Raw genomic sequence first — 11,158 nt, 5'->3', positions numbered from 1 at the left:
ACTTACTATATTAACAACTAAATTTATTATCTGATCACTGGTTGGTCAAACCAGGATCTTTTTTCCCACAAAAGTTTAAATTGTTGTCCTGCAACCTAGAGAGTCAATTTTTTGCATTGGATAAATTCAGCATTTGATAACAAGTGTCTGCTAAATTGACACTATTTTAACACTGATGAAAGATAACAAGCTAATTTTCATTGCATGTGTGTTTGTGTTATTAGGCAGGTTTAATGCATGTCTGTGGAGCTGCATATCCAACAGAGCATGTTCTCTGCCTTTCCTACACATTTCTCTGCTATTATTTGATCACTTCTTAACTAATGTGCTATGAGTCCACTGGTTTTTGCATCACACGAGGTGACTTGGACAAGATGATAAACAGACTCACACGCTTAAGATGTTGTCTAATCTTCATAAGCTCTCTTGTGTTTGGAAGTGTTAGTAGGGTTAATGCATGTTGTGCTTGTGTGTGTGATTTTGTATATGTTTCTATTTTTGCAGTGTTTCAGACCCCTTCACAATTTTCCAACTTAAGCAGTCAGTTTTGTTTTTCCCAGGTTTGCTAACCCAAATTTTGATTTCCCACATTAAATAATTCCTATGTGTTCTCACCTAGTCTTCTCACTCTGTTGTCCTCTCCCACTTCAACAGTCCAACAGCCGGCAGTTCTCCTTCAGCTTTGTCCTGTGTCCCACTGTCTCTTCTTGCCATTTTACTCCACAGGTGGCAAATGTCAAACTCCAACTGTTCAGTTCTCCTCAAACGTTTTCTTCACATGCACAGTGAAGTCACAGCCTGTTGTAAACACAGTGCCATCCATCCGATCAGTCAGGATGATGGGTTTGCTCTTCTTCTCTGATGCTGTTTGTCCACATTGCTGCTGCTTTGCTGGGACTCTTTGCTCAGGACTTGCTGCTGTCTCTTTATCATGTTATTGCTTTGGAGCTGCATTCCTTGTCTTCAGGGAGGGGTGAGAGCTTGCTTGCTTGTGAGGTTGAGAGACACATGGCGCTGTAAATAAGTCAGCCAGAAACTTGGCCTGCATGTTTCCAATGATGTTAAACTATAACTTTCTTCCGTCCGCTGCATGTGGAAAATTGATTCAGGTCTGCTTTTCACCTGAAAGTGACAAACTAAGACATTTCATTATTATCATCACTGCTTAATCAACACACATCTCTCTCTCTGTGTGTGTTTTTGTGAACAGTCTTTTCTTAAAAGCAGAAAATGAAATTGTAGTTGTTTTTGGCTGATCAACACAAAACCTTTTTCCTATGATTTTTCTTTTTCACTCCTTTTTTTTCTTCTTTTTTTCGTTACAATAGCTGGTGACCTGCAGAATCACCGCTCTCACTCACAATCAAAGGCAATTACTTTTACACAGAGCACAAAAACACTGTGACGTCAGACACATTCACACTCACTTTGTCATCTGCAAACATAAATCACATGGCTGATGATATGTGCCATGGTGATCCGTAAATATGATCACCAGTTTATTTAACTATTTTTCAACCCAACAAACAAATAAACAAAAACATGATGCTGATGTTATAAACACTCTACACACAAGTCAAGATGCAGGAAAACTGCTCACGGAAACGCTGCACACTCTCTGTTTCCCCCTCTTTGAGTAGTTCCCAGACAGCTCTTGATCTGATAATGTGTAGCTTGCTCATCAGCTCAGAAAAAAAACTGCAACGCAACATCACACAGTAGTTGCATGCTCTGCCCACAGCGGCAAAGTCTTACACTTTCATATTCAACACAGCTTCTCCATCATGTACTTTTAGATGTTTCATACAGGGTTGAGCATATTAGTTGTTTTCACAGGTGTGCTCCATATCTCAACAATGGCTCATAACAAGACGACAGTCTTTCACACAGGTCAAGTGCCTCTATGCACTTCATTAGTTTAAATATTTACCTATATCACTTCACCTCACATGTCATTGTACTGAATTTAAGCAACCACAAGCTTAATGTAGATTACTTTTAACAACTATCCACCTCAATTAAATCTATGGTCTGGCACACAGGCTGTTGTCGATCAGGGCAAGCTAAAGAGTTAACATTTTGTGTCAGCAAGGGGTGGGGGGAAAGCCATCCACCAGAGCATATCTCAAGTGCTACTGATGTGGGCTGGCCCTGTCCACACACTCCTGGCTGCTTAGGAAACCATGATAACAACAGCAGTCGGTGTCACAGACCACGTGTTCTACTCCGCACACACTCACACAACAACAACAACAACAAATATCCTCACTCACAACCAACAAAAATTAGGCCTATTGTCTCAACGCAGTCTCACACAGTGACCGCGTGCTCTGCCGCACACAGTGGCAAAGACTTACAACGCAGTCTCACACAGTGACCGCGTGCTCTGCCGCACACAGTGGCAAAGACTTACAACGCAGTCTCACACAGTGACCGCGTGCTCTGCCGCACACAGTGGCAAAGACTTACAACGCAGTCTCACACAGTGACCGCGTGCTCTGTCGCACACAGTGGCAAAGACTTACAACGCAATCTCACACAGTGACCGCGTGCTCTGCCGCACACAGTGGCAAAGACTTACAATGCAGTCTCACACAGTGACCGCGTGCTCTGCCGCACACAGTGGCAAAGACTTAAACTTACTTGGCGTTGCTTAGCGTGTAATATCAGCCTCGAATCCCGCCGATCGCCATTCATCGAGGAGAAAAGACAGACAGCGAATCCACAGGAACTTCCTGGCTGACGTCAGTCTTTCAGCGTGCCTCTTCTCCCCTCGGTAAATGCGATTCCAGGGCTCCGGCATCGAAGGACCAATTAATGATAGGTTTGTAGCTTGAATCTATCCGCTGGAACGTTGAAGACAATATAATTACACTGCAAAGCAAGACACAAGTAGGCAAAGTTCTTCATGTTACTCGTGCACGGGAGAGAACCGGACAGGCGCCGTTCCTTCACTTGACCCCAGTTGCTCTCGTCCGTTCTCCCGTACCACTGTTCTTTTATTGAGGTTACATGAATATGCATAAGTTCATTAACATATGACGTCTACATACACACAAAGAGTACCTTGCCTGTGTGTGTGTGTGTGTGTGTGTGTGTGTGTGTGTGTGTGTGTGTGGACTGCTGATCAAAGGGTCAAACATCCTTGGTCAGGAAGAGGGTAGCCTCCCCCTCACCCTAGATGGTTCATCCTAGATAACACGGTGAGGAAGTCCTGCAGTTCATCTAAACAAAGAGCACTTAGACTAGAACAGACGCAACTACGTTAATCCTACCATAAAACAATAAGACACGGTATGACCGCTCATGCTCCCAAAGTGCTGTCTAATACACACAAAGTTTGCAGACTATCAAGGATCAAAACCTCTACCAATCTACAACTAATTACAAAACTCTAAGCATATATAAGTAAATATTTCTAAGCATAAATGACAATCAACAATACAAACCTAACAAGGGACACCGGCCTCGTCTTCCCTTCTAGAAGTGCATGCTTAAATGAAGATGAATAAAGATGAATAAAAGTTTTGTGAAAATGACTACTGAGTCCGGTGCCATCTCTGGATGCTCGAGGAATAAAAAGAACCGGGGTAAAACTGATTTCTCAACACTTTCCAGTTTTTTGACATCATTTATCAGTGGTTCCAGTATAACATCAAAACCATACTTTTGCAGATCTGGTGTGTGGATAAGTGACACTAAATGAATGTTCATCAAAATGGAATTAAATTTTGGGGGCAAGTTTCTTATAACAAAATAAATGCAGCCAATTTTGTGAATTCCGCGCTTAGAGCCAAGAGGATTGGCTGTTTCCAAATCATCATAGTATAGCTGAATTTGTAATGCATGCCTTTTGGCTGAAAACAAAAGGTGAGTTTTAAAGTAACTTCCATCACAAAAGTCATGATAAGCATCAGGCTCTGAGCTACACTCTCTCTGCAGGAAAACACAGATCTCTGGATTTCTAAACATGAACTTCAAAGACTCCAAAATAGGTACATATATAAAATTATCCTTCACAGGTACTTGATCATAAGTACCAGACTTCTGATTTCGCCTGATGTCATACCTCACTCCAAGTGTTATTCCTCTAGGTTCTACAACGCCCCATTTTAGATTGAAGTATTTATTTCGTTTCCATTCTGTGTTCAGATTGGTGAAAGGGTTTTCAAAATTTTCAAAACATTCATTTGTTAAAGATATGCTGGAGTCCTTTGTGGGTAACGCAGAAAGAATGGCCTGCTTTGCTTCTGAGCGAAGCTCACTTGTTAATTCCTCCAAATCGCCTACAAGTGAGGATACTAAACTGTTAGAAAGGCCACTACCCTGCAGTTTGGCCACAATGGATGCACACATTTCTTTGGATGAATCCCTTGTAAGTACTGAATCAATGCTCACTGGAACACTGGAAGAACTAGACTCTGGAAGAACACTGGGAGAACTGTGAGGAAGATTTGAGGAATTAAACTGGTCCTCCAAAGCAGGTGAAACTGTGTCATTAGAAAAACAAGCAATGGCTGAAGTTCGATCATTTTGGTCAACATTGCTGTGAAAACTACTGAGGTGCTTCCTAAAGCCTGCATAAGTTTGGAGCTGAATCCTGCAGCCTGGCTGCCAACAAAATAACTTAAACTTCGGTCCAGGATAATAACCATGTTCACCTCTTAAATGTGAAATCAGCTGCTGACTGATGGGATAAGCTCTCTTACACAAAAAACATGTCAGCATTTTAATGATTTTTACTTAGGTTGTGAGAAGAATTTCCTGGTTAAGGATTTTGGCTCTCAGGTCACGAACTCTTGGGGACTCCTTCATTTTCCCCATATCAATATTGTATACTGTTGTCTGCAGAAATGTGTAGAAATTCACAAGTGCAGCATCATAAGACACATTGAACACAAAATGAGCTTTAAAAAGCTCATCAAATGCCCCAAGGGAGTGGCTGGCCTGGCAGGGGATGAGACGCTTGTCTATGGCAACATACACTCAACAAAAATATAAACGCAACACCTTTGTTACTGCTCCCATTCCCCATGGGATGGATGTAGAGACCTAAAATTCATTCCAGATACACAATATAACCATCCCTCCCAAACAGTGGTCACAAATCAGTCCAAATGTGTGGTAGTGGGCACATCTGCTATATTGAGATAATCCATCCCACCTCACAGGTGTGCCACATCAGGATGCTGATCTGACATCATGAGTAGTGCACAGGTGTACCTCAGACTGCCCACAACAAAAGGCCACCCTGGAATGTGCAGTTTTTTGCGCTATTGGGGGTCTGGGGACCCAGAACCGGTCAGTATCTGGTGTGACCACCATTTGCCTCATGCAGTGCAACACATCGTCGCATGGAGTCTATCAGATTGTCAATTGTGGCCTGTGGAATGTTGGTCCACTCCACTTCAATGGCTGTGCGAGGTTGTTGGATATTCGTGGGAACTGGTACATGCTGTCGTATACGCCGGTCAAGCACATCCCGAACATGCTCAATGGGTGACATGTCCGGTGAGTATGCTGGCCATGCAAGAACTGGGACATTCTCAGCTGCCATCTGCCCTGAACAATGTGAACCATGATTCATCCGTGAAGCGCACACTTCTCCAACGTGCCAGATGCCATTGAATGTGAGCATTTGCCCACACAAGTCTGTTACGGCGACGAGCTGGAGTCAGGTCAAGACCCCGATGAGGACGACGGGCATGCAGTTGAGCGTCCCTGAGACGGTTTCTGACAGTTTGTGCAGAAATTGTTTGGTTGTGCAAACCAATTGTTCCAGCAGCTGTCTGGGTGGCTGGTCTCAGACGATCTTGGAGGTGAACCTGCTGGATGTGGAGGTCCTGGGCTGGTGTGGTTACACGAGGTCTGCGGTTGTGAGGCCGGTTGGATGTGCTGCCATATTCTCTGAAATGCCTGTGGAGACGGCTTATGGTTGAGAAATGAACATTCAATGCACGGGCGACAGATCTGGTTGACATTCCTGCTGTCAGCATGCCAATTGCACGCTCCCTCATTGCTTGTGGCATCTGTGGCATTTTGCTGTGAGACAAAACTGCACATTCCAGGGTGGCCTTTTGTTGTGGGCAGTCTGAGGTACACCTGTGCACTACTCATGATGTCAGATCAGCATCCTGATGTGGCACACCTGTGAGGTGGGATGGATTATCTCAATATAGCAGATGTGCCCACTACCACACATTTGGACTGATTTGTGACCACTGTTTGGGAGGGATGGTTATATTGTGTATCTGGAATGAATTTTAGGTCTCTACGTCCATCCCATGGGAATGGGAGCAGTAACAAAGGTGTTGCGTTTATATTTTTGTTGAGTGTAGAAGCTGTCGACCTTCCTCTTCTGGTGCCCAACAGGCAGGAGGTATGGCTGCTGACTCTGCTGATTCTGGAGATGCTCTTCCAAACTGCAGCAAGACTGGAGTTGAGACAAAGATACTGAGCATTTGACACAGGAGCAAGTCAGAGATAATAGCATCACAGAAATGAGTATGTAAACCTCCTTTGTAAGCTCAACTGTAATTTGTTTCATTCACCTCTTAACCAGTGACATGACAACTTATGATAAAAACTATAAATATTAAATTACCTTATGAAAGACTACAAGTCTCTCAACAGCATCAGAGGCGCTGATTTTTTGATATTTTGGTCCTCCTGGAGGTGGCAGAAGGAAATGTAACAGTAACAACTGGGAGGCCATGTCTTGGTCAAAGGCTGCGGCCAAAGAGTCACAAGAATCAATTGACAGCAAATCTTTCAAATGCAACTTTTAAGGAGAACTAGAAAAGCACTTCCTAAGAAAGTTGAAATGTGCTGTCATAAACATTAAACTAACAGCTAAAGAAAACTGATGAAGCAAAGCTAACAGGTGAATGAATTGGTATTTATTAATAGAATCCTGATGCTATTGAACTTTAACTGCTTATAGCAAATCATATTTAACAAACTCACTTGCTGCCTCATCAAGATCACTTCCTGGTGGACTCTCTGCTGACTGCACCAATTGACGCAACTCTACTGTTGAGGTGAGCTGCTTGGCCTCTTTGATGATTTGATACCTAAAGATTGGATCCCATTTCTGAAGCAGCCTGGTAGATATCTCATCATCAAACAGGAGAGTGAAGTCTTGATTCACCTTTAAGAAAGAAAATCTACTACTGCCACATTCATCTTGAAACTTAAAGTGATATTAAAAATTCCACTGAATATTCTCACCAATCCTTTTGTATCCAAGAATCTTGGAAAGATAGACAGGATATCAAGACCTTTGTCAGGATCATTGATGAGCTTCTGACGATGCTGAAAGGTCTTTCTCATCTTCTGGAAAATCAAGGAAGTGTCATATGTATGGTTCAGCAAAGAGATGGCCTCCTGGCAAGCATCTCCATCAAGCTGCATGTCGACATTAATGGGCCTTTGGTAATTTGGGCCCCCTGAAGAAAAACATACAAACATAAAAGCATAGGTGCTGAGCAGATAGGTAAATGAAAACAAAATAGTATATAATGTAAATGAGAACATTATCTAGTTTGTGGACACTTAATTTCTTACCTCCTTCTTGAGCAAAGCCAGTGGAGCTACTTGGTGGTGCAGATCCTCTTCTAGTCTTTCTCTGTATCGTTTTCAAACGCCAAGAAATGTATCCAGTGCTGCTTGCAGCATCATAGAAGTGTTCCTAAAATGTAAATACATTCAAAAATAATGTGTTGTCAATCTGAAAATTTTCAGAACTTAAATGTCAACGCACACAAATCCCAATGATGCACAGCATGAAAATTATGTAAACAAAGTGCAATAATAGTGACTATACATAGCCTTTCTTGGAGTATGGGTCTTTCAGGGATGGGAACAATGTCACTACCCCTAGCGCGTACTGTTCTCTAACAGCTTTGGTGGGGAGGTGCCTGAAAAACGATTTTAAATTAGCATGCTTAAGTAATGGCAAAATAGTAACTTGTATTTAAAAAAAAAAAATGCACCAATAGAACACACATACCCATGGCAATCAATCATGTGAGCCACTATTATATTGACCATTTTTCTTCTGGTAGCATCTGTTAGAGTTTGTGTTGTGTGATATTCCTGGAGAACCTCTTCACCACCTGAATTGGTTCCAAGTACACCTTCAATTAACTTGAGAAAAAAAAGAGGCAAAAAGTGAGGAATAGCTTTTCTACATATTAAGAATAATGAAGTAGAAAAAAAACTATGAGAACTGAGTTTTGTCACTGTCATGATCCTGGGTCCTTTTGACCCAGCGTTTTGTGTTTTCTCTTCGCGATTTTGGTTCTGTTCTTCCTCTGGTTAGTGTTTACTCTGTTCTGCCCGTGTGTTCCTGTATCTAGTCCGCGTTTCTTAGTTTGTGTCCTTTCATGTGTAAGTTCCTGTTTTATTGTGAAGGTCTGTGTCTTATGTGAGTGTTTTCAGTTTGCCTCCCTAGTCTCGTCATGTTAATTACTCCCAGCTGTGTTCCCACCTGTATGTAATCCCCCTGTGTTCTCTGAGTGTATTTTAGTTGTGTCTTCTGTCATAGTAGTGGCTGGTTCGTCTGTGTTGTTTCCCCTCGGTCTCCCTGCGTCTCCCCGTATGTATTTCTCCGGACCTCCCTGCATCCTCATTCTGGTTTGTCTTATTAGTTTACCCAGTTTAGGTTTCCGGTTTCATGTTTTGTCGCCACCGCTGTTTGTACTTACACCCCTGTAAATAAACACTCACCTGCACCAGAGCTACCGCCTTTTGGGTCCTTACTACAAATCCACACGGCTTGCCCCGCAAACCGTGACAGTCACAACCTTTTTAGCAGATGCTGCATCAACAGTACCCTCAACTCTTGTTTTCTTCCTGGGACCCTCATCTAGAAGTATAGTTGATGTACTTGCATTTGAGCTGAAGCTTGAATCAGAACAATCAGATGCAGAAGACAAGGAGCAATCAGAAAATTCTAAAAGGAAAAAACAACATTATTCTGTAAGGTGTAGAAAAAAAATCTGGCTGTGGATTTTTAACTAACAAGGCAACATCACACTGCAGACCTGACTCATTTAAATTAACTGATCTCAATGTTCAAACAGCTGATTGGTCAAATTGTGTGCTCCTGATTATTTGGAACAACCAGCAGCCACACAGCCCTTCCCCATGTCTGGTGTTGAGCTTGCCCCTTTAAATTTCTCACCATCACTTGAGAAAACTGTTAGGACCACAGTGCCTTGGCTGATAAGGTCACTGAAAATCACTTCATCAACTTCTGTCCCTGTTGCATCTTTGTACACTACTTTTGCATCAGGTGGCAGGCAGAATCTCTTGATGACTGGAAAAGATAAGATATATCTGAGTGCACCTTTTAAGTAAACTGTTCTTGCCTCACATTCACTAAAGTGATACACCACTGTATGATTCAAGAGACTTGGCGAAACGCCCTACAAAAAATTCTGTCCCCCCAACTAAAATTAGGTAAGATATAAACAAACCTTTTTCATGAAACTGCATAAACTCAAACCGCCCATCAACCTCTTCCAACTTCACATACTTCTGCTGTTGGCAGTATCGAACCAGGACCAGCATTTTACTGAGACAAAATAATAACAAAAATGGTACACTAGTAAGTATTTGACATTTAGAGCAATTCAAGCAAAAATGATTAAAACACTGACATATACCGTACATGGTGATTAATACTGACCATGCGTTTGAATTTCACTGCAATAACATTTAATGTTATCAAATAAACCTGTGTCTGTCCATGCAGGAGTCCAATTGATACGCAACACAATACAAAATACATGTTAATCTATGGTGTATTTTACACCAGACACGGAGTGCTACGAAGCGATTGTTTCAGTATCCCGCAGGAAGTTACACCAAGACACACGAGACAATCCAGGCAATTTTGAAGATAAAAGCTATTCTCCAAAATAAAATACTGCGATTGACAAATGCGATCAGATTCGTGTATGAAAAGAGACAATAGAGATGAAAATAAACACATCGCAAAGGAGGGGACAGCCTAACTGACTATGTTTGGGGCGGGTGTCTCAAAGGGGATTCGAACCAGCGACTTCCTCCTCCACAGTCGTAGTACTAACACACTGAGCTAAACCTCCGCAACATCAAAGGGAGAAGAGAGTGAGACAGAGAGAGACAGATTAGAGACAAGTCAACGATGAACGATGTCAAAGTAAAAGCAGGAGTGACTAAAACAAGCTCTCTTCCATTATTTTGGGATGTTATTTACTTATCAATTGTGAAAAAAAATGCTCTGAATAAACAGAGGAGCAAAAACGCTCATGAACTGGCGTGGAGAAAGACGTGTCTGTGTGAACAGGGGAAAAGCTGAACGTGGCGCGGCGCTTCTACGTGCAGTGTCTACCGTCACTCACGAGTAAAAAGACTGCAACATTAACATTAGCATTGGAGGCTAAATAGAATTTTCGACACATCTCCTCCTCTATTAAAGCTTGTTTTCAGCAACCGAACACCAAGAAACATCAAGAAAACCTCACTGCACCGATAGAATACCGTTAATTTTATATAAGTTTGAATTACTTACCGTTTGTGTAAAATACTCCAAGCAGCAACACGGCAGGCATCCACCACGGTGTAACCAGCAGACGCACATGGAAAATCGGCCCGGCAGAGCAAACTATTAATTGATCCACGGGTTTACCTGGGCAGAAGCCCAGGAGCCTACCAAGATAAATAACTTTCATTTAATTGGACTTGAATAACACTGTTTAATAACTCCAACACTGAACACTATTTGAATCAGAATGTGTTAAAATGACACTTTGAGAGTGGAAATCAACTCTAACATGTTTAACCCTGAAATTTTAACACTCCAGTTTTTGCTGTGTATACACTGATATGCACACACTCATCCCCCCTCCCTTTCCAAATGGCTTCGATGCTTATTCCCTTCCGATGCTGCACCCTTTACTACGGAGCCCCGCAGGGGACATGGGAGAAAAAAAAAATTAAGACGGACTTTTGCGAGATGTCGCAAAACAAACTCGGGATCTCGCAAAAGTATTGCGAGATCTCGCAAAAGTTTAGCCGCATTCTTCGGAGGCCGCCAGCTCGAAGCCGACCGGGAGGTCGAGGCACGATGTGCCGGGAAAGCGGTGTTCCTCCCGGCTGTAGTAGGTCT

At 42.4% G+C, this 11,158-nt stretch overlaps 2 protein-coding genes across 2 annotated transcripts; both read right to left on the bottom strand.

The window, feature by feature from the left end:
- Positions 1-3,492: 3,492 nt before the first annotated feature.
- LOC309717284 (uncharacterized protein) lies at positions 3,493-7,469 on the bottom strand. The gene is made up of 5 exons (XM_082551722.1): positions 7,231-7,469; positions 6,967-7,150; positions 6,605-6,729; positions 6,338-6,433; positions 3,493-4,983 (listed from the first exon to the last, which is right to left on the bottom strand). The coding sequence occupies exons 1-5, from the start codon at positions 7,411-7,413 to the stop codon at positions 4,744-4,746; spliced, it is 828 nt and encodes a 275-aa protein (XP_082407848.1). The 5' UTR covers positions 7,414-7,469; the 3' UTR covers positions 3,493-4,743.
- On the bottom strand, positions 7,421-10,674 carry LOC309715708 (uncharacterized protein; the record flags this gene model as incomplete). Its single annotated transcript, XM_082549048.1, has 8 exons — positions 10,562-10,674; positions 9,483-9,580; positions 9,188-9,322; positions 8,808-8,956; positions 8,012-8,148; positions 7,826-7,919; positions 7,535-7,690; positions 7,421-7,429 (listed from the first exon to the last, which is right to left on the bottom strand). Exons 2-8 carry the CDS (start codon positions 9,574-9,576, stop codon positions 7,421-7,423), a joined length of 774 nt encoding a protein of 257 aa, XP_082405174.1. The 5' UTR covers positions 9,577-9,580; positions 10,562-10,674.
- Between the last annotated feature and the right edge of the window lie 484 nt (positions 10,675-11,158).

Source organism: Aulonocara stuartgranti (genome assembly GCF_965226115.1).
Source record: "Aulonocara stuartgranti genome assembly, chromosome: 2".
Classification (NCBI taxonomy): Eukaryota; Metazoa; Chordata; class Actinopteri; order Cichliformes; family Cichlidae; genus Aulonocara; species Aulonocara stuartgranti.
Note: the sequence above shows the minus strand (reverse complement) of the source record. Positions and strands in the feature narration are given on the sequence as shown.